Genomic DNA, 22,978 nt, shown 5'->3' on the forward strand with positions numbered 1-22,978 from the left:
TTGTCTTTGCTATCCTTCTCATGGCTGGATACATACCATTTGTTGTTTGCAAGCTATTTGCCCTACTCAGCTTTAGCACATGAAGCTTAATTTGTTAATGAATCATAGAACTTTGGCCTGTAAAGTGTGGCAACCTGATCTGGTTACAGTGGTACAAGATCCAAGGTTAAGCAAAGGCAGAAATAGTTTCTGAGGAAAACACATCTTAGAAGTGCAAGGTCCCATAGAATAGCCACCATCTGGGAACCTCAAATGAGATTTCAGGGACGGAATGTGGAAGAGGACGTGATTTACACTCAAATTTCCACATTCAGTTTCTGGCATCTCTAAAAAGATAAAATAGTAAGTGAAGCAAATTGTGTCTGCTCAAGGCCATAGAGAACCTTTTTTTTTAGACAGAGAAAGCAAGGTGGATCTTTTGTAATGGAGCTTCCTACATTTCATTGTAGTCCCTTTCCCTTCAGTTAACAAGGCTGCATCTGCACTGCAGAATTAATGCAATTTGACATTGCTTTAACTGTGAGGGCTCAGTGCTATGGAATTCTGGGATTTGTCATTTTGTGAAACATTTAGCCTTCTATCAGATTGCTCTGGTGCCACAACAAACCAAAAATAGCAGGAGTCCATAAAACAGCCATGGCAGTTAAAGTGGTGTCAAACTGTATCAATTTTGCAGTGTGGCAGCATCTCAAGACCTGGTTTTGCTCAGACAAATATATAAATAATAGTTTCAAATTTCAATCCCAGTACTTGGCATCTCACTGAAGAATTTCTGAGGAGAGGTACACACCCTTTATTTGTCCAAATTTCCCAGTTAGAAGTATGAAGAGTTCTTAAGAGAATAGTTTGGTTTAGACATCTTAAGTCAGTTTTCTTCAAAATATGTCAATGCCCTGATTCATGAAAGAATCCACAATGTAGATATTAGGTGCCATTTTCTTTGGCCCCTTGATGGTTCTCTTTTCTGAGCATCCCATGTGGCATTCATGGATTCTGGAGGAAGAGCAGGAAAGCTGGGTTAGGCTAGGCAGCAGATTTCCAAGGTGGAGTAGAGGCTTTACTCCAGTCCCCTTTTGTTTGTTCATGAAATTTCCATGACCTCCCCCCCACCCCTCAGTTCTAGGCTTCATGCTGCTTGCAGTATTACGTTTCTTAAACATCTGATTTGATACAACTCTTATGGGTCTCATACGGGGCCATATCCAGAAGGTTGCTGTGCCTATCTGACCCAATATGAAGAGTCCCCATAAGGAGTCCTGGAAGGGGTGCAGGTAACCAGGGTTATGCCCAACTCAGGAGTGGTTGATTCTACCTTATTTCCAAGTGTTAGTAGAATCACACTGTGATTTCTAGCTAAGGGGAATTTCATGTCTGTTTTCCATGGTTAACCAACAGGTGGGCTGGGTTTCCATCAGCCAGCAGGTAGGTTGACTTGATATCTGAACCCAGACCAATGCCAAGCTGAGCTTCTTGCACTATAATCAGTCAAGTTCTACCATTTCCCATTGCAGCAATGTTGTCTCTGTTCATTCTGTGCAAAGCAAGGCCTCTCTAATAGCACTCTCAAATACATTTCTTGCTTATGGTGAATGAAGCAGTGTGTTGGTACATACTGCCTTACTGTACCCATTGCAAGAGGAGGATGCTTTAAAAAAATTAAACATCTGTTTCAGAAAAAAAACCTTCATTTTTTAAAAAGAATACAAAATCTCAGCCCAAGTTCAATCCATTAACAAGCAGCTCATCCTAAATACCCTCTTTGCTTCCCCCCTGCTACTGCTGAAGTAGAAAGATGTGAAGAGAATGCATTTCTACTCACCATTTTGCAAACTTTATTCTAGGAATCATAACCAAGATAACCCTGACACTGAAATAGCCTTGCATTGCAGGCATATGAAATACGCTATAACATCTCTCAGGGCGTCATTAAGCTACCTTGCAAATTGCAAAGGAATCGCTCCCTATTACAGATTGTTATGATATCCCTGGGCTGTCCTCGGTCATGTCAGTGAACTGTTAAAAGCTTTCCAAACCACAGTTAGATATAATGCATTAATAATGGCTTCATTTTCAAGAAACTGCTCACCACCTTTTCCTCCCATTAAGCTGCTGTGGATGGCCAACAGTCAAGTGAAAAACTATTTAGGTTATGAAATTTAAGAACTATACATTCAAAAACATAGTTGAAGTAAAGAGGTTTAACCTATCCCTTCTGTCTATATGTAAGCCTGGGGAAATTTTTTTACTGTAGCTCTCAGAATCCCTCAGCCAGGAGGAGTAGTGCTTTCTGCATTATTAGATTCCTAAAAAGTAATCTTTTCAAGCTCTGGTTCTGGAAAAACACAAGACACAGTGTCAGCCAGAAGTGATGTTGCATCTTTAACTTCAGATGCACCAAAATTTCATCTTCTGGCCTGTGAGGGACAGAATAGGCTGGCCCAGGGCTAGCCTGAAGAAGAAGAGCCCTCCCTCCAGTCCATCTGCCTTGGTCCAGGACTCAGAGGGAGAGAAGAATGCTGGACCTGATCCTCCCCCTCACCATTCCCTTCTCCTTTTGTGTCGTGTCTTTTAGATGGTAAGCCTGAGGGCAGGGAGCCGTCTATTATCCCCTCTGTTTCCCAGTGATTGGGTGGCATATAAATAAATCCTATTACTATTATTATTATTATTATTATTATTATTAAAATGCACCAGTATGGCCAGATAGGCAGATGCAGAATGGAAAACTGCCCCCCACCCCTTGTGCGGTTGCCCACCTTCGGCTAAACTAGTCATGTTTTTTCTTTTCTGTTCTGTTCTTTCCAAAAATATTTAATCTTCAAGATGGAATGAATATCATGGTCCAGCCACTCACTCACAAACCACAAGGCTGTGAGTTCAATCCCAGCCAGGGGCTCAGGGTCAACTCATCCTTGCATCCTTCTGAGGACGCTAAAATGAGTATCCAGCTTGTTGGGGGCAATTAGCTTACACATTTGAAACTGCTTAGAGACTGCTTAGGTGGTATGAAGTGGTATATGAATAAGCTGCTATTGCCATTGCTATAGAGAGATGGCATATATATCTCTGTCCCTGGTTTCCACTCCACTATACAGTATGCATCTGAGGAAGCAGACTGAAGTCTATGAGAGCTCATGCAGCCAATGTCTTATAGCACCTTTGAGACTAACTGAAATAAAGATCTCCCTACATACTGATTCTACAGATTAATCACAGCTCTGTATTTGAATCATAGAGACAAAATTCCAACTATTCATTAATTCAAAAATGGGCAGCCTTTGAGGATGGAAGAACACAGTGCACAGCATCCTCTTAGTGACATATGTGCATGTAAGTGTAGATTACATGCACATATGTCTCTTTTTTGGATGGAGCATAAGGAGTTATTCTTTAGCCCTTAGCACTCTATCCAACACCCCCACCTCCACTGCTGTAAAGACCAGAACAGCCACTCATGTTGGTGCTTGTAGGAAGCAAAGAGGCAATTCAGACAATGAAGATGTGGCTGCTCTGGACTTTCAGGAGAGAGGAAGAAGGGTAAGCACACCTTTGTTTCTCTTCACTCCAACTGAGACCAGCTTCATCATCATCTAAATTACCTCTCCCTTCATCCCTCCTATCAGTAAGCATCAGTAGTTGATACACCTCTTGGGGATTGCTGGGCTACAGGGAGGACCCAGAACCACAGAGACAAAGCATTATGGTCCATCTGCTCAATATAGGATTTTTGTAGCTTGGGAATTTTATTCTCTCTCACATCATTCTCTCAGAATGAAGAAACATCACCCCTAAATACTCCCACTTCTGGTTGCAACTGTGTATTTTAGATGATGATTTTATTGTTACGAACTGTATATTTTGAGCAATGTTATTGTTTTACTGTATGGATTTTAGATGTTGTTATTGTTTTATGGTTGTAATCCTTCCTCAATCCACAGGGAGAGGTGGAAAATATAAATAAATTTTATTATTTATTATTATTATACATGCACCTGCACATGCACACAGAGTAACAATCCCCCAGTGAAATTGCCTGTATCCAGGATTACTGTATGGGAGAGAAAGATTACCATCTCCCCCTCCCCACCGCTTAGTCAGTGATCCTAGTCCCAATTGTTGCTACCAAGTGTTAATAGCAGTGCAAGAGCAGCCATCCATTCTCTGACTCCCAAGTGATGGTAGTGAGAAGGGTGGGCTTCTCAGTTCACATGAAGCCTATTTTGTTGCACTAAGTGGCAACAGCAATTTTCATTGCTTTAACACAATGCCATAACTAACAAAGGGTTTAACAATACAATAAAACATGACTAAAATTTCCATGGTAAGTTCAAACACATTGAATCCATATACAGTATATTAAAACAATATCTTAAAATAGTAGAAAAACATCAGCAGATTATAAAGTTAATAATTCAGTATCTAACAAAAGGATGCAAAGAGTGAGATGCCTGGTCCAGTTGTCAATGTTGCCACAGAAATTTTAGGCTTGAGCATTGTCTTAAGCTTAACAACTAAGTAGTAAGCCTTGCCATTCATGATCTGATAATTTGCATCAATAATTTGTACACATCTGTTATTTCTGATATTATTCTAAAATGGGCTGCAGAAGGCTTGCTTGGTCAGCCAAAGGCACTAAAATATCCTCAACAGAGTTGTGTCTGCAAAAACAAGTTCTTTCATGATAAGGAGTCCTATTCAGCAGTCTTCTAATTTGCCAAGTGGCAATTTGCTCAAACATCAAAGTTTGAAATATCATTAAAATATGATGGAAAGCTCAGAGGAAAAGCATGATATATTCATAAAGGTTACCTGATCTCATGGTAGAGAATAACCTTACATCTGTTTGAACAACCCTATTTCACAATTTTTGTTTAATTGAGAGTCTGACAGCCTAAAAATTGAGACTGCCTATATACTACTCACAAGACTCAAGCTTACCGACCAAATTTAATGAAAATCTCTATCATGAGTTGAGATTCTTCTCATTATATGTTAATATTTTTCAACCTCCCCCCCCAAAAAAACTGCAAGAGTACAAAATAAATTTTTTAACAAGTAATTGATTATTGCTTTCCATATGAAAGCCATTATTTGTAGTAATGATAATTCCAGTCTAGTTAAGGTTTTCAGTATGGAAGTGTCTAATTTATTTTGAACATCTTATAGTGAATGTAACTTACAAGTCTCAAAATTGCAGCTCCATAGAATTTTCTGTGGGACACAAATATTTCAAAGAATATTTGTCATAACTGGAGGACCGAGCAGCCTCCTCTAGCTCAACAGAATTTTATAATGCCAAATGTGACTTTTCCAAGTTTATTTAGCAAAATCAATATATGTTGTCCAGGAGTCAGAATGATGAAACATCACCCCTAAATACTTACAACATGGCAACTATTCCAATAGCTTCCTATCTACTGATCATTTTGGGGGCTGGGGCTTTGTTCTAAAAAACATATTTTGCACTCAGCAAATTTCACTTACAATAATCACAAGCCTATTTCAGTAATCGGATGCCTAGATTAACATTTTCAGAATTATTCAGGCCATAATAATTTCAGTTTCTGTTTATGGTTGTGAAAATGAGACAGTGAAGAAAGCTGATAGGAAGAAAATTAACTCATTTTGCAGAAAATCAACATGTCTGAGATGTGGTGCTGGAGAGTTCTGCAGATACAACAGAATGCTAAAAAGACAAATGAGTCCAAGAGCAAATTAAGCCTGAATGCTTCCTAGAAACCAAGATGACTAAACTGAGATTTTCATACTTTGCACATATTATGAGAAGACATGACTCACTGGAAAAGATGGTAATGCTTGGTAGAGTGGAAGGTATCAGGGAGACCTCAAGTGGACTGATTCATTCAAGGAAACCATGGCCATGAGTTTCCAAGAGCTGTGGAGGGCTGCTGGTAAATGTCTCTCTTGGAAGTCTCTCACTTATAGGATTGCCATAAGGTGAAGCAGACATAAGAGCACATAACAAGTCCATCATCTGCATAAAGTAAAATTTGAATAGCTTTTCCACTTCTCTTACTGGGGAAAATGTTGGTTGTGATAGAAAATCTACTGTATCATTTGTTTATCAATTGAAAAGCAACAGAATCAAGATACAACCTTGGCAAACCCATTTTGAAGAGTTGGACAACTGGCCATGGATGTTAATTCTGACTCAGTGTTAAAGTCTGTGATTTAATGTAACAGCCTGATATCTATATTTAAGCTGACCAAATGTTCTCTTACTGTATTACAGGTAATCACGACTTAATTTCTGTAATGTGCTCTACATGGGGCTACCCTTGTGCCTAGTCCGGAAACTTCAACTAGTGCAAAATATGGTAGCCAGGCTGGTCGCCGGAAAAACTAGGAGTGACCGAATAACACCTGTCCTAAAATCTCTTCACTGGGTACCTATTAGTTTCCGGGCACAGTACAAGGTGTTGGTTATAACCTTTAAAGCCCTACATGGCTTGGGTCCAACATATTTGAGGGATCGCATGCTCCCATATAATCTGTCCCGCACCCTCAGGTCCTCTGGGAGGAACCTATTGCAGTCTTTAAAAACCAGACTAACTGCTACCTCCCAGAGGGCCTTCTCTGCAATTGCTCCCAAATTATGGAATGGCCTGCTGGACAAGATCCATCAAATTGCCAGCTTAGACAGCTTTAAAAAAGCTGTCAAGACGGATCTCTGCCGGCAGGCCTTTCCTGATTAAAGTGCCCAGCCACAGAATGACTGCCCCACATCATGTATCAGCCCACCGCTCTGTCCTTGTTATATTTTTATTGTGTTTTTTAATTGTGTTTTTAATAGATATTTTAATTGTAACACGTTTAATCCTGTTTTAAGGAGGGGATTTGGGATATAATGCTGTAAATGTGGATATTTTAATATGTTGTGAGCCTCTGATTGTTTAATTACAGAAAAGCGGGATAAAAATAAAAGTTTTATTTATTATTATTTATTTATTTTAAGATATTGTAAAAAAAGAAGAGTGATCAATAACTGAATGTTCTGGTCTAAATCCAATATTCAGGAGCTGCTAAGCTGTTGTCAAAGACCTAGTCCTCTATAATTTCAAAAAGAGATATCCTGCATAAAATTTCCGTACGATATCAAGCAGACATGCTGGTTAATAACTGGCTGGTAAAATAGGACAAAAGGAAAGGATAAGACCTAGCTCACTGAAATGAGAAACAAATGGAAACAGTTAAGATATGAATAAAAAGTGTGTGTGTGTGCGCGCACAAATATTTAAGCAGCATAATAAATCTCTAAAATAATCAATTATTCAGATTAAAAATATGCAATCCGAACTATAAATAGCAATTTGGGAGAAGATCCATAGTACATAAAAAAATCTGTTGAAGGAAAACAGATGGCCCAAGGTCTTATCAGATTCTTCTTACAAATAGAAGTCAGATGCATTTCAGCTCTCAGTCTTCATCAGTGGACAGTGAAATTTTTATGTTGTCCAATGCTTATGTTGTCCAAAAGGCAAAACTGGAGTACATATTTTTACAGAAAAAGAGAAATACAACATCTGAAGAGGTCATTCTTAGGAAACATCCCAAATTATCTATTTGAGGAAACAAACTGGCTAAAAGAGGGCATCACCAACTTTGATAAGCTTTAAAAAAATAAAGTTTTTCACAAGGGCTTTGTTGTTGTTGATTGCAGCATTTTTAAACTGCAGCAATAAACCTAACAATAAAAGGAGGCCATAGAGGTTTTAAAAAATAGGAGGCACTAATATGAATGGTTCAGTCAGATCATCCACCATCACCACCAAATTATTGCTCCCTGCTGTTAATAGCAGTTTAGCAGCTAGTGTCTATTTCCTGACATCCTTGATGGTTATTCAACTGGATGGTGATTAAGGGTTGCTCCTCAGAATGCATACAGCCCATTCTTTTGCATTCATCCAACTCCTTAAATACAGGTAGCCCAATGAGCCTGAAGTCCTGGTTGGTCTGTAGTGTGAATTGCTGCCTCCTAGCCACACACTTTCAGAGAATGGCTTAATGAGCCTGTAGACCAAAGATTGGAATTTTGCAACCTAGAGTCTGTTAGACTCCAATTTCCAGCACTCTCCACCACTGACTATGTTGGATGGGATGCCCTCCTCTGCTACATTCCTGATCCGAGTTACATTCTATTGAAAAATAAGGGTTTTCTGTGGTCTAAAATGGCTGAAAATATGCCTGGGGGACATGGGAGTATAGAAGCAAGGTCTTTTAAAACATTTTTTTTAAAAAATTGGGAAATGTTATAATAATAATAATAATAATAATAATAATAATAATAATAATTTTATTTATATCCCTCTTTTTCTAATACAACAATCAAAGGGGCGTACAATATGGATCACATATGGCTCATAAATTATACTTTCCTTATCCCTCTCTAGATGGTGGGCAAGAACTATTTTCAATTCCCCTAAAGATCACAGCCTAGGTTAAAATGTAGAGTTTTGCCATTGATTATTGTTTTAAAACTGGAAATGACCAGAATTTCACTTCTAATTTTTTTAAAGTTTATTAAACAGATTAAAAACAATATAACAGACAAATAAACAAATATATATATATATATATACATGGAGCCCTGGTGGTGCAGTGGTTAAATGCCTGTACTGCAGCCATTTACTCAAGACCACAAGATTGCGAGTTCAAGACCAGCAAAAGGAAAAAAATGGAAAATCTAGAACCACCTGAAGATTGTATTACTGTATCATATTGAACAATAGAGCCAGTGTGGTGTAACGTGTTGGACTATGAACTTGGAGGCCAGGGTTCAGTTCCCCAGCTCAGCCATGGAAACCCACTGGGTGACCTTTGACTAGTAACACACTCTCAGCCCCAGAAAACCCCTTAATAAGTTCACCTTAGGGTCGCATAAATCAAACAACTTGAAGGCACACAACAACAACAACAACAACAACAACAACAGAACAGTATATGGAACTGCCTTGGTAAACTACTTAGACTAGCAGCTGTGATCTTGCTTAAATATTAGGAAATAAATCCTACTAGTGCTTACATAATCACACTAGCTTCAAGTCCAAACCTGATTCATCTTTAGTACGAGCAAAGCCCAGCAGGATGATGCAGTCCTAGAAAACCAGCAACATAGACCTTGGAAATATTATGATAAATGAAAACATTCACAGAACCAATAATCCAATCCATTTGCAATATGAGGTCACCTTGATTTTGTGGTAGTGAGAGAGAGGGGAGTGTTTACACATGCAAGGGTGCTGAACTTGCTCTCATTGTAATTACTCCGAGACAATATATTTCATATTGTGCTTTAAGTACAGAAAAAATAATTCCAACCTTCAACCTTTCTGCCTTGAAATCACTTGAGCATTGCCCTGAAAGCTTTCACCAACTCAGAGCCATGTCTAATGGAGGTGCTTCTGAAACTTTCCTGTTTTCCTTCATTTCCAAGGTGAGTGAATACCCCTGGCCATTGTGTTCAGATGGAATTTAATCTGTAGTGCCATTTACAAATCTGCTTCTGGCAGGCTTTCAAGTGCACAACATACATTAGAAAGTTGAATTCAAAGACATAGCCATACATCTGAGGAAGGTTCAAGTCTATGAAAGCTCAGGCTACCAGCTTCTTTTTTCAGCTAGCCTCAAAGGTGCTACAAGATCCCTTTGCATACTAGAAAACTGATCACTTTTAAAATTCTTTATAGACCCTCAACATTTGGTAGAAATGTGTACAGACTTACATGAAACCAATCCCAGTTTTGAAGAACTAGAAATATGTGGGTAACAGTGTTGTTTTTAATGGAGAAATGTCAGCATTCTAGTCAACTTCCTTAGAGACAACAAACTACACAAATTTGTTTTGATACCAGATTCTGAACTTGTGCCTGCATATCCCACAGCTCCATTTATTCCCTGTCTTGGAGCACCATATGCCTTGCCTGCCCCAGGAAATGCCTTTATGTTTTAGACATTAAAGTAATCATTGCATTTACAACTGGAAATGTGAAACAGCTCAGATTCTTTTGGCATTTCCATTTTCAGAAGCTTCTGCTGATGCGAGCACTGTGCAGATGTCAATGGAAACACAATTCTATTTGTGTAACTCCAGCACATTGTTCTGCATTCTCCAATACACAAACTACTGCGCCTATAAGAGCTGTAGGTACTCTTAATTATCACTCTTAGTTATTCCTGATGCAATTTAGTCTCCACACTACAGAAGTGAAAATCACACCCATGTCAAACATGTATCAACATCATTGATCGGTTTGTAACCCCGGCTCCATCTGCAGGGAGAGGCGGGGAAATATAAATAAAATAATAATCATAATCATAATCATTAATCTACACCAAGACACAGCTTTTCTTGGGCTGAACACACGCACATTTAGGCTGTCCACAAGTGGGTCAACCCATTCATTTTTGTCTGCACTAGCATCCAAGTTCTGATTCAGTATCTAGCCTTCATTCCCATAATGTATGGCAGACAGGTCAGATACTCTTGCTTAGCATTCACTATTACAAATTCACAAACCGGACCGGGAGGGGGGGAATAAGCCAAGTCTAATGGATGACTATAGAATTCAACTCTTGGCAAATCCCAGATGATCACCTGTAGATCAGAAAATATGTGGCAGTCACTGTAATCTACCTGCCCATATCCCCCAGCATAAAATACAAAAAAACAAAAACAAAAAAAAACCCTACTCAACAATCATTGCATTCTTGCAGAAGCTCTTGCAGTTCAGTAATTCAGAAGGACATTCCCAGCAGTGTTACATGTGTACAATGTTATTATTCTTTGATAGATTTTGTTTCTGTTTATCCCACTAAAGGAACCAGGTGTGATGAAGTGGGTGTTACCATATCACAAAGAAACCACTGGAACAAAATGAAACTTAACTTACCATATTGGCAGCGTGGCCCCTGAAACCCCACTGAACACTGGCACACTGGGGAAATTCCTTCAGAGCATTTCCCTCCATTGAAGCAAATGCCTTGAGAGCATACAGCTGAAGAGAAAGGATAAAAGAGACAATAAGGAAGCAACTTTTATTTACAAAATACAAATGTTCCTCAAAAAAACAATGTTAAAAATTATTATTATCTGTCATCATCATCATCATCATCATCATCATCTATCATTATCAAACCCATCTATCATCATTTTCTTTGACACCACAATTCATTTCCAACTTTTCTCCCTGCACAGGAGGATCCATGGTGGCTTACAATATATATTAAAATGAAGTAAAGGTTGAGCTTCCCTTATCCAGAATTCTGACATCCAAAATACTCCAAAGTCCAAGGTGGCTGAGATATTAACACCTTTGCTTTCTGATGGTTCAGTGTACACAAACCTTGTGTCATGTGCAAAAATTATTAAAATATTATGTCTAAAATTACCTTCAGACTATGTGTGTAAGGTGTATCTAAAACGTAAATGAATTTTCTGTTTAGACTTGGGTCCCATCTTTAAGACATCTTATTATGTGGAATTATTCCAACCCCCTTCCCCCCAAAAAATCCAATTCAAAACACTTCTGGTCCCAAGCACTTTGCATAAGACAGATTCAACCTGTACATCTAAAAACCTAATAACATATTGTTTTAGTATTTAATTTATATCTCACCTGCCTCCAACACAGGCAGAGAACATTTTAAAAGCACTATACAACTTCAAAAACTGTTAATACAGATGTTAAAACACATTAAACTAAATTTCTATTTTAAAACACAAATTAAAAACAGCATTAAAAAGTTAAAAACCATACTTAAAAGATACTTAAAAACACAATAAAATAAAAACAGTAACCCCCCCCCCCCCCCCGGGCACACATATTAAAAGCTTTATCTGCTGCATACACTAAAAACCAAAAGCTTCCTTAATATCTGCCAGTGGAAAGACAGCAGGAAGGGGGCCATAACTTGGGAGCAGCCACTGAGACAGCCCTCTCTCGTGTCCTCACTAGAGATTCATGGGATGGTGATTGGACCAAAAGAAAGCGTTCCACTGCAGATCTTGGGAAGGCTTATATAGGGAGAGAGTTTTCAGATTGTCTGGACTCAAGTCTGTAGGGCTTTAAATGTCATAGCCAACACTTTGAATTCTGCCTGGAAATGGATCAGCAGCCAGTGGAGCTGTTACAAATGCCATTTAAGAACAACTATGCACAATACATCCTTCCAAGTTGAAAAGCAAGCACTTCAAACAAAACTACATTTGAGGCCATTTCCACACATCACATCTCAAGAAGCTGAAATTTACCACAACAAGCCAGGGTCAACAGTATCTTCCTACTTGTCTTTCCAAGTGAGGAAATTCCTTGTGTAATCTCTAATCATTGACCAGTGATAATATAGGAATATCCTTCCTTTTCAGCTTTGCCACTAGGATGTCAAGTTGGGTTGGGAGACTGAGATTCAGTCATATTTTTATTATTTATTCACTCATTTTATTTGTTCAATTTATATCCCACCTTTCTCCCAACAAAGAGAGTGGCCCGTGGGCTGCATGTGACTCTTTGATTCTACTTTTGTAGCCTCCAAAGCTCCCACCAACCCCCTGACAATTCCCACCTCCTTTTACCCACACACAAAAAGTCCACATATGTGTGAGTGACAGGAAGTTATATTGTCATTTTGGTTCCCATTTTGGGAGATATTACAGAAGAAAACCAAGATATTTGGGCTTACTGGTCAGGGAAATGGATAGTGAGGAGGGCTGGGAGAGGAATTGGAGCTGCATCTTATAAGTTTCTCAAATATATTTGCACTTTTCCACAGTTGAATTTACCTTTTCCCCCCATCATTTAGACTTTAAAAAAACATGTCAAGCAGCCCCTGATATTCCATAATCATAACTTACAGTGTAGACATCCAGGCTCATCATCATTCTTCCTATTCCATCCAGGGCAACACTTAAAGACAGTGTGATGTTCCATTTTGTATACTTGCTTATAGATCGTATAATAGCTTGTCCTTTAAAAAGGGGAAATAAAAAAGAGGGTAAGGCAGAGAAGAGGGTAAGGCAATGTTACTACAGTAACATTGTACTGGATCTGCTGTTCAAACATCAGCTCTAGGTGGATGGAGATTCTAGACTCCATCCAGCATAAAACAAATAGCATACCAAATGTTATTTCAAGGCATCCTATCACTCCCAAACTGTAGCAGTTATCAAACTTCCTGTCCGTTGGAAACCTTACTCTCTATGCACCTATCATAGGATCCTGTGCATGTTCCAGAGTGGAGAGGGCAAAATGTACATCTGGATTTACTGGGTAGGTCTTTGGGGAATTTGCAGTAACTTTTTAAGCCCAGTGTCATACAATCATAGAGTTGGTGCTAAAAAAATGGACTCAGATTCATAAACTGATAGAGGACATTCTGAAAATTACACTTCAATTAGATTGTGAATGATTTTTATTAGGACATTTAGACGTCTCGTGGAAGAATACTGTAATACATGACAACTACAACTAGATCTATGTGCAGATTGAAAGAACTAGAGAGAACTCCTCTACCTTTAACACTTGCATAGAAAAGGTAATTTCAGCAGGTGTAACTTGTTCCTGGTAGAATGATAAACAAAACCTGCTGAAATTCCCTTTTCTATACAATCATTTGTGACAATTCAACCACAAAAAGGCCCTATTGCCATGCCCAGTTGAAGACTGAAGGGCCTGCATTGTTGTTTGGTTGTATTGTTTTTGAAATTGCCTATTGTCAAAAAGGAATAAAAGAGGAGCCCAAAATAGCTTCCCACAGGACGTAAATACACAATGTGGGAACAGTCGCCAAGAAGGCTCACCCACATGTCCATACCAAATATACATGCAAAATTGGTGGGATGGAGAGAAGACCTTCCCCTGAAGTTCTCAAATCTCAGGTATGCACATAAAGCGAGAAAGTCTTTCAGATCATCTGAACAACATTTTGAAATGCACCTGGAAATGAACCAGTAGCCATTTTGTTGCAGCTCTAGTCATATTTATTTTAACAGCATGTTTCATTTTTAAAAATGCATTACCTTCTCTCATAATGTAAGCACCACCTTTGCACCACACAGTCCTGTTTCCATATTTTCATCATGCGGGTGAATGTTTGAACACATGGCTGACGATGTCCCACCATTGCCAATTCATGTTCAGGACACACATTAGGCCTAGAACATTGTGCAAAAAAGGTTGGATCAAAATGACACAGATCAAATAACAGTCAGCATTGGAAATGTGCAAGAGTGACATCAGTTACTCTTGTTTTCCTCATGCCAGGCATACTTGTAACCGCTTGTTATGAAGACAGCACTTAGTTTTAGCCCAGTCTTCTGTATAGTCTAGTTCTCCTATCACATATGATTATCTTATTGATTAATTGCTCACTGCTCAATGAGTAACAGATAAATACTTGAATTTAGCATATTAAAAGCATGACATCCAAGATGACATCAAGCAAATATACCAGTAAAATCTTCCAACATAAAAGCAAACAATTTGAATAATTTATTACGGCACATAGCCAGCACATCAACATAAAAGCAAAGAGAAGAGTTTGCACCCAACTCTTCCTCAGCAACATACTGTATAGTATATTCATTTTTCCCAGAGAAAACACTGCAGCATTTCCTCTTTTATGGAACAGCATATTTTCATAAAAATACCCTCTAGAGAAAGAAAGATTTTAAATTCTATGTCCTGGCGTTTACAACACTTTGTCTCCAAAAGCCTCTGTAGCCAAGGAGGAAGAATGGCTTCTACCTACATAGATATCCCATCATCCCATCTTCACTGAAAACAAACATAACATCTTGACAAAATGCAGACTTACGACTACAACACTGTCATTTTTCTTTCTTTCTCCTGATTGATTTGATTTTTAACAGCGTTGCTTCATGAAGAAGGTGGTACAACTCTGAAAGCTTGCATCATATATTTTGTGCATTTTGGTTGGCCAATAAATGTTTTGTTGTTTTGTGAGTTTTGTATTACAGTAGTGAAGTATTGTTGATTAATGACTTATTGCTCAATGAGTAGCAGATGTCATCCAAGGTGACAATAAGAAAATACAAGTGTGCGTGCGTGCGTGCGTGCGTGCGTGTAAAATATATTAATTCTTAAAGACTCATGAGTGGCTGTCAAAGGTAGGAGTCTTCCAAAAGTGACTGATAAAAGGAATTCCATTTTTTAAATTCTTCCCCACCTTGTTTAGCCTTTCTAAGGCTGGCTCTGAATCAAGGAGGAGCAAACTGTTGGACTGCAGCTTCCATGACCCCCAACCAGGATCACCATTGGTTCAGAATGATGAGAGTTATAGTCCAACATCTTGAGGATCAAAGATCTTCACTGTGTTCCACAAAGACCCTAGCAACATATATTTTCTACAACTCAGAACCCAATGGGAATGCCTTTTCAAATCCAATGTCAAGGATATAGCTACTAGGGCTCAAAGTGAGGGCACTTCCACTTGAATAAGAAAGCTGTCCTACCATACAGTATTCCTTCCATTCTCAAATTTCTAGCATTGTAGCAATGTATAATGTCAGCTGAGCATTTAGAAATACAATTTAGGCATCCAAAGCAAAGGGGCAGGCAAAATTACTAAGGGAATGCAAACACAACAAATAGAAGAGGTCTACGTGTGAACAGTTTTAAATGTCTGTAGTGTTAGAAATTTAGGAACTGAAAGAAAAAAAATCATGAGGGAACAGAATTCATATTGGGGGCAATGCTCACATCCCCCACCCCATGGCTACACCCCAGTCCAAGATCCAGGGTGTACTAAAATGCAAAGAGATCCTATACATGTGGACTGACTATTCATTCACTTTAATGGGTGTGGTAATTCCACTGAAGTGACTGAACATTGTATGTGCACTGGAGTTAATTCAAGAGGATAGTGGACTGAGAAATGTACTCCTTCAACCAAGAATGTATCATAGGACTCTTTATGAGAATTCTTCATATTTTAATCCCTTCTCATATATTTATTAGGAAGGCAGGCAATATTCTCATTTATTTAGAAAACTGGTAAGAAGCCCCATCTTAAGTAAAAATTGTATATATCATGTTGACAACTGTTTATTTTCCCAATACATTTCATTGTCTTTTCATGCCAAACAGCACATTTTACCTTCTGAACATTTGAGTTGTGCATTAAGGTAACACTAATACAAAATGTTAACATTCAGCTACAGAAAACATCTGGCTAAATTGAAGCTTCAGCTGAAACCTACTTTTTATTTTTGGCCTATTACCTTCTGCCTAGTCAAGCTTGTATTACACCCTCAAGTTGAAAATATGTTTATTTGCAAGATGTTGTAAAAGTACAATACAGCTGAGTGGACTCAAAGCTATCTGCATAAAATGTTTTTGAGTTACTTTATGTGCTATCTTGCAGGGTTTCAGCAGAGAGAATCAGTAGGTTAATTCGTTACAGCTGAACCCATACCCATGAAATCATTTCTCTCTGAACAACCAATGCTAGGATTTACAGGAGTTAACCATGGCAGTTAAAATGGAACCATAGTCACACCCTCTCAGCCTCAGAGGAAGCCAAAAGCAAACCCCTTCTGAATAATTTTTGCCAAGAAAACCTTGTGATAGATTCACCTTAGGGTCGCCATCAGTTGGGAAAGACTTGAAGGCACCCAACAACAAACACTATAATTACATAGCCTGAATGTGGCCCTGAACAATCAGCATCAAAAAGCAAAAGGAAGCTAAAAGCTATGCTTACATCTTACTTAGAACAACATAAAGGATATTAACATGAGTACCAGCTTTTGGGTTCTCCAGAACTTTTCATTAGGCAAGTTATCTGAGGAGAGATCTGGAATTCTGGAAGACCTGCAGGCATTTTATATTCTATTGCTTGTCCTAATAAATGTAGTTTTAATGTATTTATTTATTTGGATTTTTTCTTATTAGTTTTAATCATTATTAGGACAACACAAAACCATTAACAATGTGTAAACCTTTTAACATCTTCAGATCTCTTCTTACAACTCAGAAGTAACAAACTATAAATTACATAATTCCAGCCTCACAAATGAGGATAAATAATTCCCAGCGTTCTTTGCACTGTGGAGAAAAGGAATATTTCTGAAGAGCTTCTCACCCAATATTCACATCTCACAAAATGTTTCAGGAAATTATTTTGCATAGAAAGACTCACAATAAAAATAATAATAAATCTTTATTTTTATACCGCTTTTCCTTGGAGATCAAAGTGGTTCACAGGCAAATACAGATGTAAACACATCGTATTACAGCATAATATACAATAAAAACATTCCACTAAAAACCTCGTATAAAAACATCCTATAAAAAACATATTGAAAACTCACAATCTCATATCTTACAATCTCATAATTACAAATTAACATCACAGATACTCATAACTTTGGAGGATGGTAGGGTAGGAGGATAATTATCTCTATGAAGGATCAGGGGGATATGCCAAGCGGAATAGGTGAGTCTTCAACGCTTTCTTAAAGGCTTCCAAGGAAGAACTGAGACAAATCTCCTCAGGAAGTCCATTCCAACATGCAGGAGCAGTAGATGTAAATGCTCGTTGGTGAGTTGCAGACAATCTCACCCTAGGATATTCCAATAGATATTTGCCTGTTGTTCTGAGTGTGCGGGGTGGATTATGTAGGGAGAGGCGTTCCTTCAAGTAACTCGGGCCCAAGCCATGTAGGGCTTTATAGGTAATAACCAACACTTTGTATTGAGCCTGGAAGCTAATTGGCAGCCAGTGAAGAGCTTTTAATACTGGGGTTATATGATCTGCTCTTGGAGTCCCAGTGACTTATCTGGCTGCAGCATTTTGAACTAATTGAAGCTTCCGAACCTGGTACAAAGGTAGCCCCATGTAGAGCGCATTACAGAAATCCAAGCGAGAGGTTACCAGTGCGTGTAATACTGTTTCAAGGTCCTTTCGGTCCAGACAGGGACGCAGCTGGCATATCAGCCGAAGCTGGTACCAAGCACTCCTGGCCATCGCATCTACTTGAGATGATAACTGTAGGGACGAGTCCAGGAGTACTCCCAAACTGCGAACGTTGTCCTTTAGGGGAAGTGTGACCCCGTCCAGGATGGGTGGCAAATTTCCCTGTCTGGACTTGGGGCATCTATTATGAGTACCTCTGTTTTCTCTGGATTCAACTTGAGTTTGTTTTCCCTCATCCAGCCCGTTAGTGACTCCAGACAGGCATCCAGAGGAGAGATGCCATCTTTAGTCACTGTGTCAGTCGGAGACATGGAGAGATAAATCTGGGTGTCATCAGCGTACTGATAACACCGTGTTCCATGTCTTCGGATGATCTCTCCCAGCGGCTTCATGTAAATGTTAAACAGCATGGGGGACAGGATGGCGCCCTGAGGGACACCAGATGTTAGCTCTCTTTTACGAGAGCAGCAGTCTCCCAGCCTCAACATCTGGAATCTTCCCGAGAGGTAGGACCGGAGCCACTGGAGCACAGTGCCGCCGATGCCTAACTCTCTCAGGCGTTCCAGAAGGATATCATGGTCGATGGTATTGAAGGCCGCTGAGATGTCCAAGAGCACCAACAGGGCCAAACTTCCCCCATCGATACTCAGACGGAGATCATCGACTAAGGTGACCATGGCAGTCTCAACTCCGAACCCCACCCTAAAGCCAGTTGGAAATGGGTCCAGATAATCAGTTTCATCCAAGACAGCTTGGAGTTGGAAGGCAACTGCACTCTCAATCACCTTGCCCAAAAATGGTAATAAAGAGGCTGGTCTGTAGTTACTCATTTGTAGGGGGTCAAGAGAGGGTTTCTTCAGAAAAGATTTCATTATGGCCTATTTTAAGGCTGATGGAAATCAACCCTCCTGTAGGGATGAATTAATTATACGAAGTAGTGAAATTGTTATTACATCCCCTCCCTGAATGGTCAAGCCAGGATGGGCAAGGGACCATTCAGGGAGGGGATGTAATAACAATTTTGGTCCAGACAGGGACGCAGCTGGTTTTTTATATAAGAAATGGAAGTTTCATGCACAAAACAGTGTTTCCATACAGCCCATGTGTTTTTTATACAAGATTGCTGTTTTCTGTACAAGATTTTTGCTGTGTAATATTGCCAGGTTTTGTATAGAAAAAAGTAATCTTGCACAAAATAAAACCAATTTTTTTTTGGGGGGGGGTCTGCAAATCCCCAAAATTTTCACGTAAAAAGCCACTTGCATTTCTGTACAGAATACTTTCCTGGATACTTTGAAATGATTTAATAATGTGCAAAAACTGAACAAAATTCTTGACACCATATTATTTCTGAATAAGTGTTTGGAAACACATTTTTCAATCAGGAAATGAACAACAGTAAATATTCTTTCCATCCCTGCATCAACTGTATTTAGTTACTTTGCGACTAATAAGAGTGTGATGGAGTTACACTTCCAGGGGGAAAAAAAACAACTTAGGTTGGAACAAAGTTATTTAATGGGTTTAATTAGTTTCTTAAAATTTAAGAAACATACTGTAATTAACCCATTGCTCCAGCTTGCTGGAAAATGGAAGAAAAGCCAAAACCACTAGAAAATACAATAATGCTAGGGTAGGCAGAAGGCAACAGAAACAGAGGAAGACAACATGCCAGATGGATAGACTCAGTCAGGGAGGTCACAGAACTGAATTTGCAGGACCTAAACAGAGCAGTGGAGGACAATGGGTCTTGGATATGTCTCATCCACAGGGTCAACATGAGTTGGGGCTGACCATTTATTTGTTTGTTTGTTTGTTTGTTTGTTTGTTTGTTTGTTTTCTATGCCACCTTTCTCCCCAAAGGGACCCAAGGTGGCTCACAAATAAAAATTCTAAAAACATATTGCAACAATTAAAAGATCAGCTAACAATATAAAATTACAAACATTTAAACCACAATAAAATCACAACACTCATCCCATATAAAACCCATCTCATGACTACACATTAAAAGCCTGCTTGAACAGAGCCATTTTTGCCTGCTGACAAAAGGCACACAAGGAGGGGGCAGCCTTGCTTCTTGTGGAAGGGCATTCCAAAGGGCAGGAGCAGCCACTGAGATGGCTCTCTCGTGTCCTCACCAGGAGAGCCTGTGACATTGGAGGGACCAAGAAAAGCTTTCCCTGGAGGATCTTAGGGCTCTAGTGGGTTTGTATAGGAGAAACTGCCTCTCAAATAATCTGGACCTAAGCCATGTAGGGCTTTATAAGTCTTAACCAGCACTGTGAATTGTGCCTGGAACAAACTGGTAGCCAGTGAAGCTTTTTCAGCAAGAGAGTTAGTTATGTGGTCCCTATAACTGGCCCCAGTCAGCATTCTGGCAACAGAGTTTCACATAAGCTGAAGTTTCCAAACAGTTTCCAAAGGCAGCCTCATATAGAGTCAATTGCTGTAGTCCAAATAGGATGTAATCAAGGCATGTGTCACTGTAGCCAGATGTGATGTCTCAAGGAATGGGTGCAGCTGGCGCACAAGTTTTAACTGTGCAAATGCACTAATGGCCACTGCTGAAACCTGGGCATCCCAGCTCAGAGTGCCAAGGGCAATTAACAACTCTGTACTTTTTTAAAAAAAATGGTAATAGCTTACAAAAAGGGGATAGCAAGAGGAGGTCAATAGTGGCTAGAAGGGGACCTTAACTGTTCCCACTGTTTCACTCAGTGGCACAGACTGGTTTTCATTAAAATCAGAACACAGTGCATCTGTTCTTTGCATCATAAAAGGATGAATGAGCTGAGCCATCACTGGGCCCAAACTCACCTGAAGGAACCACAGTGGAGACAGAAGGGTTAGGTCATGGGCTAATTTCTACCCTTGCACACACCTGGGGCAGGATGCACCTGTTTTGATTGGGAGGCAAGGGAGCAAATAAAACCAACCACATTTTGGTGCATTTTGTGATAATTTGGGTGATGCTTTGCCTGGTTATATTAAAGGGAGGGGGTCTGTGGGCCTTGAGGGGGGCAAAAAGATTGGGTTGGGCCACACTTTGCTCACCTATGGTTTAAGTCTTAACTGTAAGAGCTCCACCAAGGACTGCTAGCTATTTTTTTTAAACCCAGTGTTCATTAAATGCACCCACATAAAGTCCTGTTTGGTACAGCTATAGGACTCTGCTTTCATTACCTCTTTCTTATTATACCTACCTATACCAAGCTTTTGAGAAGTCCCCCGCTTCTTTTGTCAGCACTTACTGAAGCTCACTATGGCCTGTTACAGACTGCCAAAATAAAGCTGCTTCAGGTCTCTTTGGAGGTATGCTATTTAAATGATGCATGGGTCCTAAGAATCTAGAAGCTGCACCAAAGCTGCACTCCAGTGCTTAGGAATGGAGTGTGGCTTTGGCGTGACCTCCAGATTCTTAGGACCCATGCATCATTTAAATAGCATACCTCCAAAGAGACCCCAAGCAGCTTTATTTTAGCAGTCTGTAACAGGCCAATAAATCCTTGCTTGATTCCTAGATCTCTTTTTCATGGCAATTCTGTTCATTGCAAGACAAGACAGTCTACTTTCCTCAGATGAGAACACTTCTTCGGAGACATTTGCCATAAAGTTAATGCCGTATGGAAGCCTGGAAATATACTGGAAACACATCATGGGACACTGGAAGTAATTGTGTGATGTGTCATTCAGGTTGCATCACAAATGTACCCAGAAGTAGTCATCAAAGTATGTAACAGTCACTTTATTGACATTTTTATCAAGGAAACACTAAATGAAAAGCTGCAGTTGAGGCATTTCACACTCTGGGTAATATTTAAATAAACCTTAATATGAGCCAACATGGAAAACTAAGATGACTCCACCACCTCTGAAAAAAGCAGTCTTCCTGTGAACTCAAATGTGTTAAAATACACACTAGCTGCAATTATCACTTGATAATCAGAGTAGGCGATTGCTAGCAACAGTATCTACATTAGTCAATATATATATATATACACACACACATTCTAGATAAATATCACTTAAATAACCTAGAAAATTAGTCCTCATTTTTTCATACCTGCAACCCATCTTTAATCTGCAATGTACCACGTGGTAACTATTTTAAATTGTTTATTATTTATTTGTTACATTTAATATCTCACCTGTCCGTCAGTTAGCTCAAGATGGCTCCCCTTCTCTTCCTTTCATTCTCACACCAACTCCAAAAAGGAGGTTAGATTAGGCTTGCCGTATCGAAAACTGGAGACAGCTCCCAAATCTTTAATGGTTGTGCAGAAAGAGGAATATCAGCAGTTTTTCCTTGTCATGCAACCAGGTAATACCAGCTGAAATTCCTTCATTTACATAACTATTAAAGGTACAGGAGCCACCAGCCACCTTCAGTTTTCATTCTGACAACCTTAGGTGAGACTGACAGAGAGAGAGACTGGCTCTGGGCCTTCGAGACATTTCTGGCTTATTACAAGCCTACAGCAAACCCAACATGAATTTTCTTGGCAACAAATATTCACAGGGTGTGATAATGAAGATCCTTCTTCCCAGCTAACAAAGGGTTACACTTGGGAGGAGAGATACAATGACATTAATGAAGTTTAGTGTCATGAGATAGCAATTGCCCGATAAGATGACCAGATGGGCAGACACTCAAACCTTCAAGATGCTTCTCAGAAAAGGTTGTTTTAAAAACCTGAAAAGCACCACAAGCGATCTCTCTCTTACCAGAGCATGAGGTGAGCTCTAACAAGGGAGCTTGGAAGAATGGACAATCCTGTCCCCCTTATTAACTAGTCAAGGCTGGACAAAGGATTCTAAACTCCCACTCCCAGTAACTTTCCAAATATCAAAGACTACAAATCCCATGTGGTCTGTGAATAGGTTAGGAGAATGTGTTACATGGGGGTTCCCCACTGCCTTTAAGGCTGAGGATAGTGTCTTATCCAAGGTCACACAGAGAATTTCCATGGCTGAGCAGGGATTCATACCCTGGTCTCCCAGAGTCCTAGTCCAACACTCA

General features: G+C 39.4%; 1 protein-coding gene across 1 annotated transcript in view; it reads right to left on the minus strand.

Moving 5' to 3' along the window:
- Positions 1-22,978, minus strand: part of LOC149318035 (EGF-like and EMI domain-containing protein 1) — a 142,248-nt gene that overhangs the window by 111,751 nt on the left and 7,519 nt on the right. The window contains exons 2-4 of the mRNA XM_089508898.1: positions 14,036-14,170; positions 12,872-12,984; positions 10,911-11,015 (exon numbers count right to left, since the gene is read on the minus strand). Of these exons, the coding sequence (XP_089365024.1) occupies positions 10,911-11,015; positions 12,872-12,984; positions 14,036-14,170 (353 nt within the window). The remainder of the gene's footprint in view (positions 1-10,910; positions 11,016-12,871; positions 12,985-14,035; positions 14,171-22,978) is intronic.

This window comes from Sceloporus occidentalis, unplaced genomic scaffold, assembly GCF_023333645.1.
Source record: "Sceloporus occidentalis isolate IW3139 unplaced genomic scaffold, rSceOcc1.0.p SCAF_2, whole genome shotgun sequence".
Taxonomy (NCBI): domain Eukaryota; kingdom Metazoa; phylum Chordata; class Lepidosauria; order Squamata; family Phrynosomatidae; genus Sceloporus; species Sceloporus occidentalis.